Raw genomic sequence first — 21164 nt, 5'->3', positions numbered from 1 at the left:
TTCTCGAGCATTCCGGGGTGTTGTTGGCGTAGTTTATCCCGGAACGTATCTTTTGAAACTTTTTTTTTCTTTCTTTCTTCTTTCTTTCTTCGTGTCCCCCCCTTCCGAGAGATGGAAACCCGTTTCCCTTTCTGCTTGCGGACCTCGCTAGGTATTCGGGGACTCGAACAGTTCATGCCCCCCGTGTGTGTGTGTGTGTGTGTGTGTGTGTGTGCCGCTGGTGCTGTTGCTTGTGCTGGTATAGTAGGCTCTCGACGCGAATGATTTGAAAGCGAGGTGCGACTGCGGCGAGTTCCCGCATAGCTCGGCGGCTACTTTCACTGCCGTCAACGGTTTACGATAGTGCGGTGAAAGGGAGCAAAGCCCCCCCTCCCCAAGTCTCGATCTGGTGCTCGTCATATATATTCACAGGATAGCCATGTTTGTGGCATAACCTTTTTTTTGGATACCAACTCATAGTTTGCCTAAATACCAACTGTGTGGGATCACCGTGCAGTCCCGCAGGATAGACACACCTATCTGTAGGAGAAATCCCGCGTTCTCCTTTCTATCATTCAAGCCAAGTCCGGGAGGACGACCGTTCTACCCTGTGAGGCGAAGCTTTCTGTCTGCTGTGTATCTCTCCGCCCTCCGGCCTTCTTTTTTCCGTGCCGTGGATGAACTCTAGGTTTTAAGATCTGCGTATATGCACAAGTAGGGTTGTCAGTCTTTCTTATACTTGTGGAGCAAGCGGGAGAAAAGGAAATCGAGTCGACTTCGTTGACCAAAAGTCTAGGTTAAGTCTAAGCTTATTGCTATTGCAAGCAGGCGGGCCACGCCCGGAAAAGGAGCATTCTCATAGGAATTGCCAAACCTACAACGTTTGCGCTCCACAGCACCGCCAGTCACTTATTTGAGGATCACGGCAAACGGTTTACCAAGCCGCAGCAGAACCTCCGGAACAGCCGCCAGGAGACACACACACATACACACACACACAACCCGGGCCCGGATGGAAAACTCCGGCCGAGTGCCGGTACCGACCCTCCTCAGTACCTCTCTCTCTCTCTCTCTCTCTCTCTCTCATGTGTCTCTGGACCCGCGGAAGCCAACATCGAAGGTCCTCGGGATACGGCAAAGGAAAAACACCCCGAAAAACAACCGTCCAACTTTCATGCCAGAAAGGCCCGCAGCAAACTCATATCAAAGACAGAGAACAAGAAAAACACATACATATACGAGCCAAGGACTCGTAGATCACGGACATTGAGACCCAAGTTGGCTGCGAGTTGTTTTGGACGACCGCGTCCTGCGATGACACGCGGCTGTTGCGCGGCTTACGTCAGGGGCCTATTCCCCGTCCGTCCTCAACAAGCTTTTCATTTCATTTAATCTGGTTTTTTTATAGTGGTGGTTTAATTTGCTTGGATCCGGCATGGCTCAGCTCGGCTCGTATAAAAAGAACAGAAAAAGAAAGAAAGAGCACCGTCATGAGCTCTGAGCACCGACCACGGCCTCACGTCATCTGTCGGCGCCCTGCGAGCCGGGCGGCAGAAGCGTTCAGGCAAGGGCCCTTCCGTCCAAAGCTCACGCTCGGGTCCGGGTGTGGCAGCACCTGCTTGCCCCCCCTTCGAATGCCGTGCCCGCGGGCCGTCGGCAGAGAATCCCAAACCCCTCCGCGTCCCAAGCTGTCGGGGGTTACGATGCGGCCTCTCCGACCCCAGCATCTAGACACCAGCAATATTCCAATTATCTTGCCAAGACAGTCTCAGCGTTGGAGTTACGAGCTGGTGAGAAGCATCATGCCTTTGGTTTCTCTCTCTCTCTCTCTCTCTCTCTCTCTCTCTGCTTCCCTTTCAATCACCACACGTGGATATTGTGCTGTGGAAAACCAGACACAGGACACAGGAACCATGCTGCCCACTAGGCGGATGAAAGGCTCCGCAAGACTGGCGGGGGTTTACCTGACTGACTCGTCACGAGCAAGCATCTTGCATACTACATCCACTTCCTTGTATCGCATTGCGCGAACGAGCTCAAATAAAACGCCAGCAGCAGCAACCCGCAAGAGCGACAAGTGACCGCAAGCGTGAGATGCTCCGCGGCAGCATCGAACCGCGAGACGAGCTCGTTGGGGGCCGGAAGATGCCCGATATCGCCAGCCTGCAGATGGCAAATGGAAGAATCGCAAACAGGGTTCTTAATCTCCTGCCGATCTCGTCCAACTACCTGTATGTGCCGACCCTCGAATGCATACAACTTGGGGGGGGGGGGGGATGGAGATATGGGAGAAGGAGAAAGAGACAGCGAGAAAGGACAGCTGAAAGAACGCCACTCAAAGCTTGTGGTTCGTGATGCATGGCGCAGATGATATCTTCCCTCAAGGTATCTGTTCCAGAACGAGTAACAACACTGTCAGTTTTGGGTGTCTGCCCGGTATCAGCTGGTCCAGCATCTACCCCTCCTCGCCTGCACGTCGTGTAGAGTGAGACAGATAGAGAGAGATATACAAATACCTCAAGCAGCGAGCTAGAACCGCATAGCACGTCTCGATCGGGCACGGCACGTGGGGGCGGGGGGGGAGACGGGGAGGTTCGATGCTCGGTTGTCGTCTCTCCAGTTGGGAAACCAGTCTCTACTGCTGGCTGCCGCATGATCAGCAGTAAGTGAAGCTCGACCGAAGCTTGAGGCAGCACGACTCGGGAACTTGGCTTCTCATCGTTTGGTTCACTGCTTCAATAGGCGGAGGAAATGTCAGATTGTGGACTGGGCGCGAACGAGAGACAACAAATCAAGCCAACCGTCGGTATCCCCCAGTCTTGTCCACCCAAGTCCAGTCCGCCAGGCGGACCCCTACTTCCCCTCCGAACGCAAGCCGTCTGGCGGGGTTTCCGTCCCAGGCTAAACCCTTCCTGACATCCGTCGAGGTTACAACGTCTCAACGCTCGTCACCTCTTTTCACTTTTTGCAATCAGTCTCGTCATTTTCGGCCCGGATGGGGTTAGAGAGGCATTCGAACAAGTGCCATGTCTTTGCGTCTGTGCCATGAGGGGCAAGCAACTCGCTGGCCCGTCCACAACTTCAACTCGTAGGCTACCCGGTCAGCTCGTTGGTCCCCGAAGCTAGAACACGACGGTGGCATCCCAATCCGAACTGACATTCCACGCCAGGCGTCGACGCCGTGAAAGGACGGGCCAACACGCAGTATCCCCCCTAGCAAGCCACAGCCATACAGCTTGGCAAAGGGGCTTGGCTCTTTTTTAGCTTCCTCCTCTGGCTGCAACCTTGAACCGTCACGCAGCGCCTCAGTCCAGCGCATCAGTTCGTTTTTCAGAGTCCGCATCCCATCCTGCTTTGAAGAATGTTCATTTCTGGCCCTCGGATTGGGATATTCGCATGCGCGCGCTGCTCTGGGATGAGATGAAAAATCTGAAGTGGGCGCGCATAACGATGGGATGGCACGAGGGTACCCCCGCCAGTGCGTGCATGAGTCGCTGGTGTTCCGTTTGTGGTGAAGCCTGCGTGCATTTCCTCGTGTGGAGGCAAGTGCGCCACGAGTTGGGCGACGATGGACGACGGTACGGTATACGACGAATGAGGGACCATCTGTACGCCCCTTTGCAGGTGGCATGTTAGTTCGACTCGTGCGCTTGCCCCTCGGCAAAAGCGATACGGTGGTGGCGAGTGCGGGATATTTGACCGCTGAGAGGCACAGCAGAGGGATTCACGATGATGAGGACTGGCGCGTCCTCCCACTTCCCATTGCATACATGTAAGCCGCGTCAGGCCAGCCGAACAAGGTGGAAGTGTGGCCCGGAATAAATAGGGTTGTGGTGTGTTGGCCACGAGAGCCAAGAGGCAGAAAAGTGTCCCAAGCGATGCAAGCGTCTTCCGGCTCGTCATCATGGTTTTGCTAAAAAGGGGACTGGACAGGCGGCAAAACCGCACGACCGCGACGAGCAGCAGGGCTACAGAGTGAAAGGTGACAGCGCGCACTGGACCACAGGTTCGGTTGGGCTTCTCGCGTGATAGGGGTCGTTCTGAAAAGGTCAAACGGTGTGAGCTGAGTGGACCATGGTTGGATGTGCCTTGCATTAGTGGGCGAAGTTGTGGTCCTGGACCGTTGGCGACGAGAATGTACAGCAAACTGCTGTATGTCGGCGCGCAGAAAAAGGGCCTTCGTTAGTGGAGGATGGACAGGCGGGCAGATGGCGCCGCTCCCTTGAGAACACTATAGAACTCAGTCCATACCGCTGTTCTGCTCGAGAAGAGCAGGAAGACGGCCTGTATGGATGGGTAAGGCTATGACGAGATATTTCGTATAACTGATCAACCAAACCCCACGGATCCGCGATGACGATACCAATAACCAAGGACGAGAGTGATGTCGGTCAACGACATTGATCGGCCGCAAAACGTTGGTTCATGCGAAGGCCTGTCCCAGCACAGACCGACCGTGACACGAATGGATACTCTCGGAAAGGAACAAAGATGAGGTGGGTAGAGTTGGGGTTTCTTATCTTCTTCTTTTTTTCCTTTGCCGGCCAGAATTTGCGTATTCTGTACGGAGCAGACAGCGCGAGTGCGAGAGAGAAAAAGAAAAAAAAAAGCGGTAATGCTTCGGTTCCAAGCAGCTCATTTGGAAATGGATGCGAAATTTGAGATGCGACACAGACAGCGGCACCGCAACGGCCGACCGCCAACGGTGTAATCTGTTCTGTCTCGCTCCCCATCATGGCGTAAAAGAAACAATGTGTGTGGTATCCGCCGTGACGCAGGGAGAAGGAGTCTCTCCGGGAGGACCATAGTTGACGCAGTAAGCGAGACAGGCGGCCGGGATGGGCTAGAGAGCGGTACAGTCAAGAATGGGTCCCGTGAGTAACAAGACAGGGGAAACGCGCTAAACCGAGGGGGGAGAGGAAGAGGATAGAATGGGAGACGAGTGAGGGCCCTGGAAGCTAGGTACACTGCCTAGTACCTAGTATAGCGCAGTGTAGCGACAGGGGATTCTCCGAATGGCCTTTGGCAAGCGGCGGCGAGCAGCGCAGGCCTGAAAAATGGAAACGGGGGAACGTATTGGTAGCATTGTCGGTTATGATTTCAATTTCGGGGCATATGCGATTGAAGATGCCCGGGGATGGAAGGGTGTTTGTGTAGAGGGGAAACAGGTAGGTAAATGCCGCCATGGAGAGGCCGACGAACGGACGGGGACTAGCACTCGGCCGGACGGCCGAAAAGAACCAATGGGGAACTGAGCGTGCATCTCAACAATACGAGTGCCAGAGGACCGGCGGCAGGCATGATAATCAAGATAGATGTCCCAATACGCAGGGACGGAATGCAATCAATGGTCCCGACTTGCTGCAGCCCAGGTGCCAGGACGTACTGAGTAGGGTAGGCAAGAGAGGGAGCCAACTTGGTCCGGTCCTCTTTTACTGGCTAGCACGAGTATAGATTATGTTGGATAGGACCGGGGTGTAAGTGTAGGCGATAGATGGGCCTAGCTTGCACTTGCAGGCCAGGCCAGAAGCGGGAGAAGGCAGTGGACATTCCCTCATCTCGGGATGAGTCGAGTGAGAAAATGATAACAAGCACCAGACCAGCCAGCCTATTGCGGATTCGAGAACAGTAATGCGTCGATGGGCGTGGAAAAGACGGAAACGATAAGAATTCCAGTGTTTCGTCACGGGTGGTGGCTTGGCTTGGTGGCGTCTTTTGGTTTGGTGACTGGCGCTGGCGTAGTGTAGTTAGACAGGAGGAGACGGGACCAAGACTCGAGTGGCTTTGCTGAAAGCTTCTTGACGACGACGACAACGACGAGGACAGCAACAAAGGGACGAGGCGGCGTCGGCGTCGGCGGCAGTGGCTGGGTAAAAAAAGAAAAAGCCTAATAGGAAGGGACGCTTAGGGAGACATTCATGTGAAGAAGAGGTAGCAGCAAAATCCCCGTACCTTTCCAATGCGCCCGAGCGGGAGAGGAGCTTGATTAATGGATGGAGATGCGCTCGCTCGCTCGCTCGCTGGAGAATGGAACCCCCTGCTTGCTGCAGGATGAATTGAGTGTGGTGGTATGGACATGCGGTACGTACTTATGCAAAGATGTGCACTAACCATGAAAAGCAAGATGAGTCCTACCACCCGCTCGACAGTCGACACCCACAAGCCAGGAACGAGATGAACCAATCAAAATAAGAGGGGAGGTGTATGGAGATGAGATTGCCGCTTGTGGTCTTCATAAAAAAAGAGGAAAGGAAGCCAGAGCCAAAAACAGCAGCGCAGAACCCACACACAATCTTGCTCATCCAAGCAAGGCAGGACCAGTCAGTACCAGCACCATGACCAGGATGGTTCCTGTTTGTTGTAGCGCGAACCAGTCCAGGGTAGGTACGTACTGCAACCTTCTTTCCAGGTGCGAGGGAAGGTAGGTAGGTGGGAGGTGGAATGCGGAAGGTTCTTGCTCCTTGAGCTATCGATTTATCTATCTATCTATCTACCTATCTCTGTCCTCCCCCCATTTCGAGCAGGAGCAGGAGCAGGAGCAGGAGCAGAAAACCCCGCATGAGGCAAAGGAAGGAAGTTCGCGGAGGGGGAGGGGCTTAAGGAAGGAGGCAATTGTGCGACGTAGAACCAACATGGCATCGACTGCGTGGTCGCCGTCCGACTTGTCCTCCTCTTCCAGCCCGGCTGCCGCGCCGTTTCTCCCAATGCTTTGACTGACAAGGTCGCTCGCTCGCTGCTGGTCTAGCCTAGCACCGGCTTTGGTCTGTCTACAATCATCATCACCGAACCGAGTCGATGGCCCGAAGGCGGCTTCGTTTCACCCATTGTTTGCTTCCAGTCCACCCAACAACACACCTAGATACCTGTATGGCCTACCTCGACGACCTGGCGACGAGCTGAACGAAGAGAGTAAGAGAGTGTGGTTCCCCCGCAAACACACAGCTGCAGGTAACCTCTTTCAGCCTTGGACTAGCTAGCGACGGCGCATGGCGGGGAGCCTGGCCTGGCAAGTTCCAATGCTGGCTCCCGTGGAGAGTTTACATACCGGTGGTAGACTACCTACTTACTGTCTAGCTGCCTTTGTCACGGACATGTGCCATGGTCGCGCGACGGTCAGACTTGTCAACCGCTGGCTCCCTTCTTTTCATCCCGTCTACGGCCGACGGGATCTGTTGCTGGCTGATGCTACCGCTCTGCGGGATGCGGCTGGTCTCGTGCGGTCTGGACGGAGGGCCTCGCGCCGCTGAGATGACTCGACCAAAGATTACAACAATGAACTCTTCCGCCCTCAAACAAACTGTGACCCCCGAGCGATTCCACAAACCACCCGTGACCCTTGTCCAGCTGGCTGGCTTCGAAAACCACTGCTGGCCCACACGGCATGGGCCCATCCATCTGGAAAAGGGGATGCGCCTCCACCTACCGAACCGACAAAGAGATGATAGTGGTACGTACTCTACCCAGTCCAATTTACGGGCTTTGCAGTATCGGTGAACACATCATTACCATGTAGGTATGTAAACCTACCGTCAGTGTGTATCTTGGACGACCAAAGAGAAAGAAAGAAAACCACAGGAAGGGGAGAACGAAAAAAAAAAAGATGACGTAAAGAAAACGAAAACGAACAAGGTGAAGAAGCGAAACGCTAAAGGGAAGAAGAGTAGAAACACACGCGGCCTGGAAGTATGGCATCGGCGTTGGACATCAGTGCGTGCGGCTTCCGGACGCATTCGCCGCTGCCGCCGCCTAGCCCTAAACCCCAAGTGTCCCGAGCTCCAGCCTTGGGCCCTGCACTGGAAACAGTACCTACAGTAGATGTGAACTTAGCATCAACATCCGGTCTGCCTGTCTGTCTACCTGTCTGCCTGGTTGCTGCTGGTGTTGTGTTGGGGTTTGTGTCGCAGTTAAACCGGGAGCCACAGCACTCGTTTGGCTGGTGGGACCTAACGAAGGTACGTATTGAGGGGAGAGAAAGAGAGAAATGAAGATACAGACCTTACGACACACACGCGCGCGCAAAGAAAACGAGGGGCAGTGGAAAGACGGGAGAAGAGGCGGAAAACTACTTGTAATGTACACTGGTACAGTCGTATCTCAAGAGAGGAGAGAGAACCCCGGCCGCCAAGGCTGTACCGTACAATCTTGGCTCCATTCAACTCTTCCCACCCCCCCAGTAACTCCCCACATGGACTCCCTGCCCCCCCAGTCGCCTGGCACTCTCCCCGGGCGAGGTCCCAGACCTCTCTGGTCTCTCTCGTCGGCCCATCTGCCAAGTGCAGGCGGTACGTACCCCATTATTGTGACTACTACTACACTAGTACGGAGTACACTAGGTTGATAACCTCCCTCCCCTGGGTAGGTACACTACCTAGAATGATAGCTACCTACGGTAGGTGCTCCGTACGCAGCAGGAAACCGAGAGGTACGTACCGATACGTACCAGGTGTTCCCTGAGCGATGCACATCCACAATCTCGCCCATCCCATGTCTGTCACTCATCAAATCGCCCTCTCACACCACACCACACTCGTTCTGCTCTCCTCCATCCCGTGCATGTCTCCCATCTGTCTCTCTCTCTCTCTGCCAAAACCCATACGCGCAATCGCTTTGCCTGGTCTAATAAAACCATCGTGACACCCCAGTGCCTGCACGCTCTCTCTCCTCTCAGTCCACTTCTCTCCGGCCGTGTCTTTCCTTCGAGGGTTCAGCTTTGCAACAAGTCCGCCAAGCCTCCCAAGGTCGAGCCAAAAGCCCTGCTGTCAAACAGGCCGACACTTTCTGGTTTCAACGTCGTTCAATTCGCCATCCTCGTCCCGTCTTCGCTGCTTCCTCTCTCTCCCTCTCTCGCGTCCTTCTCTAGGCTAAAACATCCTCCTCTCCACTTCCACCACAAGGTTGGGACGAGATTCCGACAGATACTTAGCTGCTCCTGCTTCTGAGGACCCTTCTTCTACCTCGCTCCCCTCCTCCCTCTACTCGCCTCTCTCCATCTCTCCCTTTCCTCGCCTCGTGTCTCGCTTCCTACAACTTGCCGCCAACCACCATTCCATTGCCGGGTTGACATCACCATACCGACCCTCCCTGCCCCGAAGACTTCGATTCCAACACCCGCCTGCCGCTGCAAAAGACAATTCGACTCGATACTTGCACAGCCCCTTCACCTGCTGGCCGGTACCTTTCGAGCGGCTTGATATCAGGTTACTGCTCCATCACCAAAACTACTCCCCTGTCGGCCGACGCTGTCATTCTTCATTCCTTCCGTACCAGACTGCCTCTTGGGGGTACCTTTTGATGTACGTCACCCCAATTCTTCCCGTCGGTTGGATGGATCCTGTTGATCCCAATTCTTACCCTGCCTTGCCTCCTTCTCCCAGCCTCTCTGGCCCATTCATACTTCTCAACCTCGTCATGTCCTGACTAACCCGTCTTTTCCTTGATAGACTCGGGCAACCGCTTGTTCTCTCCATTTCTTGGGTCATACACCTCGGGACACCGAGCTCTTTTGACTCGATACAATACTGTGACCGCACATATTGTTAACCCGCCTAGCTAGTCTCGCCAAACACATATCCTCCGCACCCATGGCCGTCCCGCAGGAAAAGGTGGCTGTCCACCACCATGTCACTAGCGTCGCCCTTCCCGAGAAGGCAGCGTACGCAAAACTCTCCGATGGCGTCACCTCCGGCAATCTGACTCCCATCGCCTCGACTCCCGAGAAGAGCTTGGAGATGCCCCGTGACAGCAATCTCTCTACACCGCGGTCGTACCGGAACGAGAACCCCTTTGATACGGATATTGAGGCCATGATCACCACGACGTCATCCACCGACCCTTACGCCATGAAGAGCATCACAACTACAAAGGACTGCCCAACGATATGGCCGGGCAAGCAGGATTGGAAGGCCAAGGCAAAGGCTGCGAAGCGTGACCGTGGCTCCTGCGCCTGCATGGCGCGCATGAGCAAGAAGAACCGCATCATCATGAAGGTCGCAATCGGCCTTCTTATTATTGGTATCGGTGTTGGCGTGGGATTCGGCGTCAGCAAGCCTCTGGGCGCACCTATCTGGGGCGATTCTGAGAAGAACCACTGAGGGAAACACCTTTCGCATCACTTCTCCACAGAGGTCTGCCAGAGATATATCTCACCGTTCTGCCGATGCATATATAAAGAGCTCACCAAGGCATTCGCCCGCCGCCAACACCACTGCCGCCGCCGCCGGCCCCACCGCCACCACTACTTTCGATACCGTACATTTGAGCCGCTATTCCCTTCAGCTTGTATTATATGCAACGACTTTGTCTTACGATCACCCAAAAGGCCACATCGGGTGGTTTTCAGCCTCATTCTCTTTTTTGTCGGTCCGTGTCATCAATCACAGGGAAAATGGGCCACCATAATTACGACCAGGCGTTTTTTGGAGTCAATGCATGGGCAATCAATTACCAGCGAGCAAGCAGTGGCACTTTTGCGATTCAGTACCCTGCCGAGAGGGGTTTTCCCTGTGCCATAATATGCGCGAGGGCATTAGGGTTACGAGCCACGGAGTACCGGTTCAGCCTCTGCGTATGCCGCAAGAGCAGGGATTCTACATGTCGATTCTTCATTGGGAGAACAGCACCACCACTTTGAGGTACAAAGGTTTTGGGGCAAGTTTACAGTCTTGGGGGGAAAGGTGTGTAGTTGCGTCACCACTTGCGAATTGTGAGGGAAATGGTGTACTGGAAGGGATATTACTGTTCGCCTTTTGTTAGACGGCCACTCCATGCATTTGGGTATTTGGCAAGGGAATCAAAGAGTTCACAGGGACACCGCAGTCAAGAAGCGCTCTGGCTGGCGGCTCATCCCTCATTATTTCTTTCCGCTTACACACATCTTTCTCACTCGATCTTGAATGTCAAGACATAGTCACCCTTCCCATTGACATTTTGGCTAAAGTGATGAGATGAAACTCCGCACGTTTGTTAGGGTAGACCCCTTCTCCCCCCCATCACAAGATGACGAGCTGACATATAAAAGCTGGTCCACCTCGGCGATCACATTCATGCCGTGACCATTGTGAAAGGAAAAAAGAAAAGAAAAAGCCACAGATACGTGCCGAACCCCGATCTATCCCCACAAGAGCTTACTAGTATCCTCGCTCTACACACAAACAAACTTTAGCCGCCCCTCCATCTCATCCAAGATCCAAGAGGGAACTAAACTACAATGAAGCCACACGCACATGTTAGAAAGGCGTGTCATGCTAGGATAGGCAGAGGGGATGTATGTTACCTGTCTCAGCCAAAAGGGTGGCATCGTCGTCGATCCTGATGCGTATATCGACGACGAACTCCAGCATTCTGACGTAGAAAGCCAAGTCGCCTAGCGGGCCGCAGGGGCCGTCGCTTTTCGTCCAGAGAGTTCTTGCAAAGCGATCAAAGCCCAACTCGCGGGCAGCCCTGTTCATCTCCCCCCCCACCGCACGCTTCCCGAACCTTGCTTCCTCTCGCACGCGTTCCACACACCACTCTACCGTACCTTGGCGCTGATGGCGAACGGACCTACCCTACCTGGCCACAGCCGGAGCAGACACGGGGCCACTCGTTGGGCGATGATCTGCGATGGCGCTGACGCCTGATCTCCGTTGCCGAAGTGGCGGGTTGCTGGGATGCCCCGGAAGAGGAGGGGCTATTGGCCATCGGGCGCCGAGCGGGGGAGGGCGATGAGGAGGCGTAGCGTGATGATTCAGTACCACCTCCGGATTTGACTTTCCCTCCGAAGCTGACTCCAGATCTGGCCTCAGCCCCAGCTCTGGCTTTCGATCCGGACTTGGTGGCGGCGGCGGTAGAGGTACCGGAAGCTCCAGCTGCCGATACCTCCACGTCCGGGCCATCGACCCGGTCTCGCCTGTCGTCGCTGTTCTAGGGCTTGACGGGCTGTTTGCCGGCTCGGGTGCTGGGGTCGGCATAGTAGGAGTGCTGCGGCTCGGCAGGCTGACCACCGGCCTCGTCCTCGGAGGAGAGGTCGAAGCGGCTGCGGCTTCGGTCGGCGCGGCGCTGGACAGTCGTTGAGATCCCAGCCGGGACCTGCGCCTCACCCGCGTTGCTCGAGCCAGCACCGGCGGCGCCGGTGCCCTGAGAGGGAGAGCGCTTGGAGACGGGGGACACGGGGAGGGGGAGGTTGCCGTAGTACGAGGGGATGTGGGCGGCCCAGGGGTTCGGGCTGGCGGACTCGGCGTTGCCGCCGCCGCGGACACTGCTGCTCCAGGGGCCGATGTTTGGAGAGGCCCGGCCGGTCGTTGCGGTGACGGAGTCGTTGTCGCTGGCGGTCTCGTCGCCGTCTTTGGCGAGCTCCTCTGGGTCAGCGTTGCGGCGGGATCCGGTTCGGCCGTAGATCTGTTTGTCGGAGTAGTCAGCGACGGCTGCTTGTCTTCTGCGTTGGGACGTCAGGGGGGTCGGGCAGGCCGGATGATAGGCCGCAACTTCCCACCACGAGTGGCGGCGGCCCCAGGAGGGTGGGTCGCTGTAGATAGTCACGGGGGGCATGGGGTCGTCGTCGGAAGGGTGCCACGCGTATCTGCGTTCCTTCCGGCTGAGGCCTTGGGCGGCGGCGGCGGCGGCGGGTCTGCTTACCTCGTTGGGTACCTCGCCCGGATCGAGCTCGCGCCAGGGGAACCAGAACTTCTGGAAGGACTGCATCTCAATGTCTTGGTCGAAGACGCGGCGATGGCGGTCGCGGTAGTTGCTGTACAGGGCGACGGCGAGGACGACAAAGGGAACGCAGAGGAGGACGACGTAGGACCAGGTGAGGTCGCCGTAGACGGGGTCTCGGTGCTCAGGCACCTCAGGGGCCAAGGTGGTCGAGGTGGTCGGGGTGACGTAGACTGTGGTGTAGGAGACCGCTCTCGGGCCCAGGCCGACGACGGTTGTCATCGAAGGGACCCGGTCAGCGGTGAGGACGATGGAGGTGTGGGTGAGGATCGTGAAGGTTGGGGTTGGGGATGGGGAGGGGATGATGGGAAGGTAGGTGAATCTCAGAGCGGCAGCCATCCTGGCGGGTGAGAGGGAGGCTGTTGCTTGTGCTGAGAGCGATCTTGAGTGCCGCATGAGCGTGATGGGGTTAGGTGCGAGTCTCAAGTTGTTGAATTGTTGCTGTCATTGACGTAGGTCGTATTGTGAGTGAGGCAAGTCGCAGTGTGCAAGTTATAGCCAGTTGCTGAGTACAAGACAAAAGTCAGGTAACTAACTGTTGATATTCAATGCCAACAGCGCAAGATCTTTCACTTGAGAACCTGTGAGAGTGAGATTGTCAGTATTCTGGATAAGACTGAGTGAAGGCTGGCGAGGAATTGTCCACATACTAATGGGGGGCGACAGGGTGAGTTTTGTTGTTGTCGTTGTTGTCGTCTTGTTTGCAAGTGCAAAAGGAGAAAGAACGCAGCCCTCGTCTCAAAAAGGTCTGGGCCCTGACGTGCTATATATCTCGCTCTGTTTACAGGTCTTAAGTTAGAACCGATGAGAACAGGTTAATCTTTACACCTTGAGTGAACGCAAGGCACAAGTGTGTAGAGGTGAGTAAGGTAAACAATGGCTTTTGCGTGTAAGTTGGGGGGGGGGGGGGGCGGGGCGGCGGCCGAGGAGGGAAGGCGCGTGGATATTGGGCCTTGTTTGGTTGAGGCCCTAAAGGGAAAAAGTCGGGCAGACTCAAACAACCTCTGTGTAAGAGCAAAAGGAGAAGAAAAGGGAAGTAAGAATAAGAGGTTGACCAGATGAACAAGGTAAACAGACGCGGAGACGAGGTTGCTCGCGTCGCGTACCTGCCGTGGAAGGGCCGGGGGCTTGTTACAGAATGACCCGGGAGAACAGGTTGGTTGTGTGTGAAGAGACCGAGGCCTTGATGGAAGGAGATGGAAGGGACGGTCGAGGAGAGGGTGAGAGAGGACGAGAGAGGACGAGAGAGGGCGAGTTTCGTTCTCCTTTGTGGACGTTGTGTCGTGCCCGCGGCCTTGTTCGGGGGCGAGGGGCTGCTTTGTTTGCTAGGGGGCATATATATGACTACGCGGGCTCGATGACTAGATGAAGAGCAAGTCTCCAACTGTAACGATACATACATACACCCGGGATATACAAAAACGCAGAGCACCTCGAGAGGAAGGCCGGGTTCCATCATCACCGATCGCCATCATCACCATCCGTTTTAGGTTTGCTTCAACATCGCGCTTCTTGGCACACAGCCCCCCCCCCTCCGAAGCGCTTGACGGGCCCGTCAATGTGTCCTGACTCGACCCCGCCGCGATCCGACGGGCACGTCACCCTCAGCCGGACGAGGACCATCGAGGAGCGGGTTTCGAGCACGGCGAAGCGGAGCGCCGAGACGGGAGGAGGAGCGCGCGAATATACCAGCACGGGCCCCGCCGTCGATACCCAGGCCGCGGGCAGCGACGTGACCGGGAGAGCGACGGAGTCATGGACCCTCTCTTGGTCGTCGCCGCCGTGGTCTCCGCTGTCGTCATTCTTGCTGCTTGTGGGGTTGGAGCGGCATTTCAAGTTCGGAAGGAGATTCGGCGGCTGGCTGAAGAGGATGAGAAGGTGATGCAGATGATTTTGTTAGAGATGGACGGGAGGGGGGGGGGGGGGGGGAAGGTTTGATTTGGGGAATAAGGGGTAGTGGATCGATATATTCCAGGATATATGCTTTTGGTGTATGTTTGGACGTCGCTTATATCGCGGAACTAAGAATCAAGATGTGGTTTCTGTTCAGGAATGATCTCGCGCAACACAGTCTGTCAAGTAATTCGGAGGGTTCAAAAAGGCCAAGTGTGTCATCATTCTCATGTATCGTACCGCATGGTCTATTGTCCGGTGGCTTTAGTATGTGCACTCGGGCTTTTCTATGCACCATTCGAGATATGAAAGACAGGCGTTGCCGTACTAAGAAACAATAACATAGCAGGTCCAGCCTCATCAGACTCGACTACGTTGTTATGGCTCAGTACCTTCTACCCGAAAGCCAAGAGCGTGTATAGAACAGAGGTTGTCGTCTATTTCCCCAAGCCCACGGCTTCTTGGAGACGAGGTACATACCCTTCCGTTTTCTGTAGTTTTTCTTCTTCTTTGCGCCATCAAATGAGGATTACTTCCGTAAGATCAAATTCAATGCCCTGGGAGCCGCAACAGTGACTAGGATTGGTTAGTGACTAGTAAGCGGCCGTCACTGCTGTGTCACATTCACATCTTGGTCCTCGTGAAAGCAACAAACAAGCCCTTTGTCTCGTAGTCAACGCGGCTTGAGAGGGATTTTCGTTCAGCCACTTACCCAAGATGAGCTGTCATCAACCAACGAACACAGATTGTTCCGTGAGGAGAGATTGTCACAACGAGCTCGCTCGACGTGACCATGGCCGACCTCCTGATGCCAGATGTTCCTGATGCCAGATGTCGGGGGTCGAAGACAATGGTTTGGTATTCATGGAGATCCGCCTCGCTGGCGGCGGCAGCGGCAGCAGCAATGTGACTGCCCCAAGGCCAAGTGCTCATACGATGAGTTCCATTGGAAGACCCAAAGAGATCAATTGGCCATTTCTTTTTCATGATAACAACTAGGTAGTGAATATGACCTGATTAGAACAGAAGAAGAGAAGGTACACGCTCTAGGCCAGATACGAATGGGAACTCCAGGGCACCTATTCGGCAGGGTCGAGGACGTCGAGGACGATGGGAGACCCCGAATGCTTCTTGAGTAGGAAGGGGAGAAGACGATTGTTCAGATAGGCTATTGTTTCCCTTGCAGTTGAGACATTGAGGGAACAAAGATGGTGACCGAGGCAGCTGTTTTGAATACAATGGTAGCTACCAAGAGTAGAGTAGGCACATGGGAGACACGCGACTGACTGCTGTAGTGTAATTATCCTCAGCTGAGCCAGTAGCGGTGCGGTTGCACGCGTACCTGGTGTCACAGTACATGAACAGTCAGATATTCTGGCACGGGAAAGAACAAAAAAAAAAGTCTACTCGAGGTTGTTCGAGGATGTGCTCTGGATCGGTGTCATCTACCATGTGGCAATAGCCCTACCTACCGCTACTGCCGTGTCGCCCCAAAATCGCTTGACGTGACATGATACGTTGCCACGAGGAAGTTGGCGTTACCAAGGCAGGACCGAGGAAGCCAAAGACCTCTCTGCAGCTTGCCGAGATGGTTCTTTCCCGATGATTTCCTTGCCTGCCATACCTGCCATGGCAAGACCCGTGGTTCACTTCCTTCCATGAACGAAGCGTCGGTCGGTCGGTTTCCATGAGCATCTATCGGTTTGGCTCACAGCAGCTTCCTTCTCTCTTCGAGAGAGGCAGTTGATCTGTCGAGTGATCCGTCTCCTCGTCCACCCTCCTGCTCTCGTATATAACCCCCCCCACAACCCATACGGTCAACCTCTGCTGTTTTCCATTCTTCATCTCCCATCAACATCCACACTTCGCCCTCTTTTTTTTTTTGGAACCAACACACATTCTCACTGCATTACTTATCAGTAACGCGTCCTTGACACACGTCTACACCAGCAGACAACCCAGCTACCCGTCGAGATGGTTTGCCCTACTCTGTCTCTTGCCACCCTCTCGTTGGTAGCCCTCGCCGCCGCCAGTCCCATCGGCACCAAGTCTCGGCAAACCGGCCATGGCAAGACCCCGGCCATCCTTCCAAAGCGTCCTCACTCCGAGGTACGAACCAACAATGGAAAGTCCATGACTTCCAAGATGATCCCGGGCGTTGGCACCAATTGGCAATGCTTCGACGTAAGTTTGTCCTCTCCTTGCTCCTCTACTATTGGTACGCCTTTCCATAGGCCCGTGAAACAGTTTTTTTCACTTGGAAAACTATCAGCCTATGGTACCGGCCTTTCAACCTCTCACGCCATGCTGGCCTGTTGCCCTGACACATCAAAGCTGACAAGACGTTTTAGCCCGTCGGCACAAATCCTCGCCCGAACCCACTTGACTGCCAAGCCCTCTTCGCTGAATGGAACGCCATGGGCAGACTCAAGTTGGAGAAGACGGGCGGCTGCGACGCCAAGCATCATGGGTCATGCTTCACGTATGTCTGCGCCCTGAAAGATACTGTCGAGATTGACGCCTCGCTGCTTGCTGCCCGAATGATGAACCCGATGCAAACAACGTGCATCGTCAATGGCAAAAATGGCATTTGGACCAATGACGAAGCGACTCTCAGCATTGTTGTCGGGGGCTCCTACGACGGCAGTCGCTAGAATCTTCAGCGACATCAATCACGACAGTTTGACGAGGACCCGGATGACGAGATCCCCGAAGAGGACTTTGACAATGGGGACTCTGATGACGACGGAGAACCTGACGACGCGGACTCTGACGACGGCGAGTCTGACGACGGCGAGTCTGACGACGGCGAGTCTGATGACGGCGAGTCTGACGACCCTGACGACAACAACGAGTCTGATGACAACGAGTCTGATGACAACGATGGAGATGCTGACGAGGGCTCTGGTGACCCTGACGACAACAACGAGTCTGATGACAACGAGTCTGATGACAACGATGGAGATGCTGACGAGGGCTCTGGTGACGAGAATCCAGATGACGAGAATCCAGATGACAACACCAACGACGAGGATCCTACAGACGAGGATGGTGATGAGGACTCTGGTGACGATGGTGACGATGATGCGGGGTCTGATGATGAGACAACCTGGCGACGACGGTTCTAGCTCTTGCTTCTGAGAAGACACGCGCTGGAGGTCATTTCCACGCAAGGCTACAGGCCAGTGAGGGGATCCGACTACCTGATTACCCATAATACGGTATAACAATAGAATTAATTCACTTGTGATCCTCCATGTAGCCGTTTTGCGTGAATTCCGGACCATTGAAGGGCACACAACGTTGCTTGTCTAGTTTCAGAGTTGTCATTTTCTGGCTAGTGACATTCATTTCAAGCGCAGCAGCTTGATGAAGAAAGCCATCGGTGTGACTTGGGATTATGGTGACATGGTGACATTAGGTGAATGCGTGTCTGCCACAAAAGATGACCAATAGGCACTCAATTCAAGGACTAAATTCATACGGTCGCAGATTTCGAGATGTGAGATGTGATAGCCCCGGTCAAGTAAAAGTAGAAGGGCAGGTGTAGTTGGAGGTGAGGGTAGATGGACGTGCGCGTCCACACCTCGGTGAAGATGTACGCTACGCAAGGTGACCCCTGCTAGGACACTGCCGAGTAGTGGGGGATTCAATGTCGAGCTGGGCCTCGAGGTCTTTAGTCAATATCAACATCAACACCACGATTCAACTTCAATTTCTATGAATGTCGAGGTTGCGGCACCGCCACTTGCCACGACAACTTCGCTATAGAAAAAAGGACACTTAGCAAGGCGCCTTGAACACGCAACAATGGGATTGGTACTTTGTTCTCCTGTTGATCCGAAGTCGTCTGATGGCTAACATCACTGCTCCCTCCCCATAGAACAAAGACGCGAGCCACACGTACGTGCACATGCACCGCGCCCGCGACGCCGACCTGTTTGAGGACTTTTGCAAGGAGAAACTGCCCGACGACGAGGTGTACGTGCCGCCGCAGCACCAGCCAATCAACCCCGAGGACGAGGACGACGTTGTGCCGGACCAGCACGCGGCCTTTGGCATCACCAAGGCGACGCAGAGGCAGCGCGAGGCGGCGTGGAAGGACCTCGGGCTGGCGGGCCTCATGAACCGCGGACCCCCCGCCGCCGGGCGGGTGGGCGCAGGACAAGGGAGCAGCAGGCGGTGCCGGCGCCGCCGGTGTGAAGAGGCTGCCGCGGTAAGAGGCCTCCCGGGCGGTGCGCCGGTCAGAGAACGGTTATTGGCGTTATGGTGGATACCCGGGAAATTTTCATATTTGTGCGACAAGACAACGCGGTGGCGTCGAGATGGGTCTGATGGGCTAGGACGGGCGACTTGCCATAAGCCGGGGGGAGGGGGGCAGGCAGGTCTGTCAATCTGCAGAGCTGGGAAGCCCACTGGCGAGGAACACGCGTGAACTACACCATGGACACATATCACTATCGAGGACAACGCCTCTCTTGTTTTTTTGTCCGGCTTTTTTTCTCTAGCCGCCTTTGAATCCTGTAAATGTTCACTCGAACGACTCTCGAGTAACAACCAAAAAAGGGGTACCACAATAGTCCCGGAATCTTGCCATCGCCCCAAACGCCGCCGATGCTCCCCTTCCCTCCTGAACGCCATTAATCACGCAAACCGCCCTCTCATCCTCGCCGATGCACCCCCCCATCACCCGTTCAGCTCTTCCCGAGAAAGCCCTCCCTCTCGAGGACCTCGGGGCGGAACTTGACAAGGAAGACGGTCTTGCCGGGCCACATCTCGTGCTCGTCCTTGGCGGCGATGTTGTGGGCGCTCACGCGGGCGGGGAAGCCGGCGCCGTCGCAGAGGCCCTCGACGATGCCGGCGACGTAGGCGGCGCAGTTGAGCTGGGACATCTCGCGGGGCACGCTGATGTAGGCGTTGACGAGGGGCTCGTTGTCGATGATCATGTACTCGTCGGGCTTGGCGGGGTCGGCCGACTTCTCGAGGCGGTCGGCCTGGCGGCCGAAGAGGTGCTGCCAGCACGACTGCTTGATGAAGTGGAGGAGGGCGATGATGGTGAGGGGCCGGACCTGGGTCCGGGGGGGCTCGCGGAAGAGGAGGAGGTCGAGGAGCTTGATGCCTATCGAGTGGCCCTGGACGTTGAGCCTGTGCAGGGTGATTGTTAGCTGAACGGTTCGCGGGAGCAATGCGGAGGATACGTAGCGGGATAGGGAGAGACAGAGAGAGAGAGAGAGAGAGGAACACGCACCGCTGCTCCAGCTCGGTAATGTCCTTGACGTTGCGCTGGGCGTACGAGACCATCTCGCTGAAGAGGTAGGCGAAGCTGGACTGGCTGAGCTCGGCCGTCTTGGTGCGGTTCAGGGGCCGGTGGTAGATTGTCTTGCCGTTGGAGGGGTAGCGCAGCCCGGGCGTCTCCTTGCCGGGGATGGTCTTGGTCGTCGGGAGGTTCGCCATGATGCGTCGTCGTGGCGGTGGCGGCGGCAGTGGTGGTGGTGGTAGCGACGGTGGTGTTGCTGTCGTCTCGCTATCGTCTTGTGGTTTCTCTCGCGGTCGGGGTGCGAAACTGGGGGGGGGGGTTTCTGGGCGCCAATGGGTCAGCCTTATCGGCGATAACGATAAGAGCTCGCAACGCTGTCTTTGTATCATGGCTTTTGCCCCCTCCCAATTGTCGGCCCTCTCACACTCAGCATGAATCAGGAGCACATTACTCAGAAGCATCTTGTTTTGCTATAACTGCTTAGGATGTAGTAATGTTGCCGGGGAAATAGTCAAAGTAGGCAACATGCAGAACGAAAAACCTGTTTTAACCCAATGCCGCTTGACCCTGTGGTGGCCCTCCTCTATCTTCCGAATTAATATGAGCGATTGAAGCCCTGTCTAAAATTGCTTTTGAATGTTCACGGGAGCCGCGTGATACATCATCCTCTATAGCCCAGTCATAAAGATATCATTCCGCAGCGGGCGTTGCCTCGGCAGTAGCGGCAGCAGCGGCAGTGGCAGTAGCGGCAGCAGCGGCAGTAGCGGCAGCGGCAGCGGCATCAGGGGCGCCGACGCCCTTGGGGACGGCACCAGCGAGGTAGTCCTCGAGCTCGCCAATCTGCTTCCCACCGGCGACCCAGCGCGCCGTGCGGGCCTCGCGCCTCTCTTTGCACATGCGGTTTAGGGCGGGCCAGTAGACGCTGTGGTCGTACTCGAACTCGAGCTTGCCGTTGCTGAACTCGGTCCACAACTGCTCCTCGGGCACATACTGGCGCATGTCCTCGTTGAACTTGAGCTTGTCGCGGGTCATGGGGTCAATGAAGGGGGTGATGAGCTTGAAGAAGCCATTGACCATCCAGGGGACTTTGTACAGCCGTCAGCGCCAACATTTTCTCCCTCCCTCTCTCTCTACTGGGGAACTCTTAGCGTATTCTGAGTATGCCGTTAGAATTCGTCAAATATTGGCGAAGAGTCATAACAAAACGTTGTTCAGAGCCACCGCAGGACTCGTCGTTAGGGGCTGTAAACAGTGTTAGTCCATAGCACCGTTAATGTTGAAGGTCCGCTGTAGGCAACCCTACAAAGATCATTGTATCGTTCTGTAGTCACCAGCCGTCCACAAT

The 21164-nt window shown here is 55.4% G+C and overlaps 6 protein-coding genes across 6 annotated transcripts; 3 read left to right on the top strand and 3 right to left on the bottom strand.

Annotated features, from left to right (window-relative positions):
- Positions 1-9560: 9560 nt before the first annotated feature.
- Positions 9561-10070, top strand: GLRG_04832 (uncharacterized protein; the record flags this gene model as incomplete). The annotated part of the gene is made up of 1 exon (XM_008095517.1): positions 9561-10070. The coding sequence occupies one exon, from the start codon at positions 9561-9563 to the stop codon at positions 10068-10070; it is 510 nt and encodes a 169-aa protein (XP_008093708.1).
- Positions 10071-11880: 1810 nt separating this feature from the next.
- Positions 11881-13008, bottom strand: GLRG_04831 (uncharacterized protein; the record flags this gene model as incomplete). Its single annotated transcript, XM_008095516.1, has 1 exon — positions 11881-13008. One exon carries the CDS (start codon positions 13006-13008, stop codon positions 11881-11883), a length of 1128 nt encoding a protein of 375 aa, XP_008093707.1.
- Positions 13009-16536: 3528 nt separating this feature from the next.
- GLRG_04830 (uncharacterized protein) lies at positions 16537-17690 on the top strand (the record flags this gene model as incomplete). The annotated part of the gene is made up of 2 exons (XM_008095515.1): positions 16537-16746; positions 17244-17690. The coding sequence occupies 2 exons, from the start codon at positions 16537-16539 to the stop codon at positions 17688-17690; spliced, it is 657 nt and encodes a 218-aa protein (XP_008093706.1).
- Positions 17691-18475: 785 nt separating this feature from the next.
- On the top strand, positions 18476-18905 carry GLRG_04829 (uncharacterized protein; the record flags this gene model as incomplete). Its single annotated transcript, XM_008095514.1, has 2 exons — positions 18476-18778; positions 18888-18905. 2 exons carry the CDS (start codon positions 18476-18478, stop codon positions 18903-18905), a joined length of 321 nt encoding a protein of 106 aa, XP_008093705.1.
- Positions 18906-19256: 351 nt separating this feature from the next.
- Positions 19257-20016, bottom strand: GLRG_04828 (transporter particle component; the record flags this gene model as incomplete). Its single annotated transcript, XM_008095513.1, has 2 exons — positions 19257-19707; positions 19811-20016. 2 exons carry the CDS (start codon positions 20014-20016, stop codon positions 19257-19259), a joined length of 657 nt encoding a protein of 218 aa, XP_008093704.1.
- A 493-nt stretch (positions 20017-20509) lies between these two features.
- GLRG_04827 (uncharacterized protein) lies at positions 20510-20896 on the bottom strand (the record flags this gene model as incomplete). The annotated part of the gene is made up of 1 exon (XM_008095512.1): positions 20510-20896. One exon carries the CDS (start codon positions 20894-20896, stop codon positions 20510-20512), a length of 387 nt encoding a protein of 128 aa, XP_008093703.1.
- Positions 20897-21164: the final 268 nt, after the last annotated feature.

This window comes from Colletotrichum graminicola (genome assembly GCF_000149035.1).
Source record: "Colletotrichum graminicola M1.001 genomic scaffold supercont1.16, whole genome shotgun sequence".
Taxonomy (NCBI): domain Eukaryota; kingdom Fungi; phylum Ascomycota; class Sordariomycetes; order Glomerellales; family Glomerellaceae; genus Colletotrichum; species Colletotrichum graminicola.
This window is presented reverse-complemented; position numbering and strand designations above follow the sequence as displayed.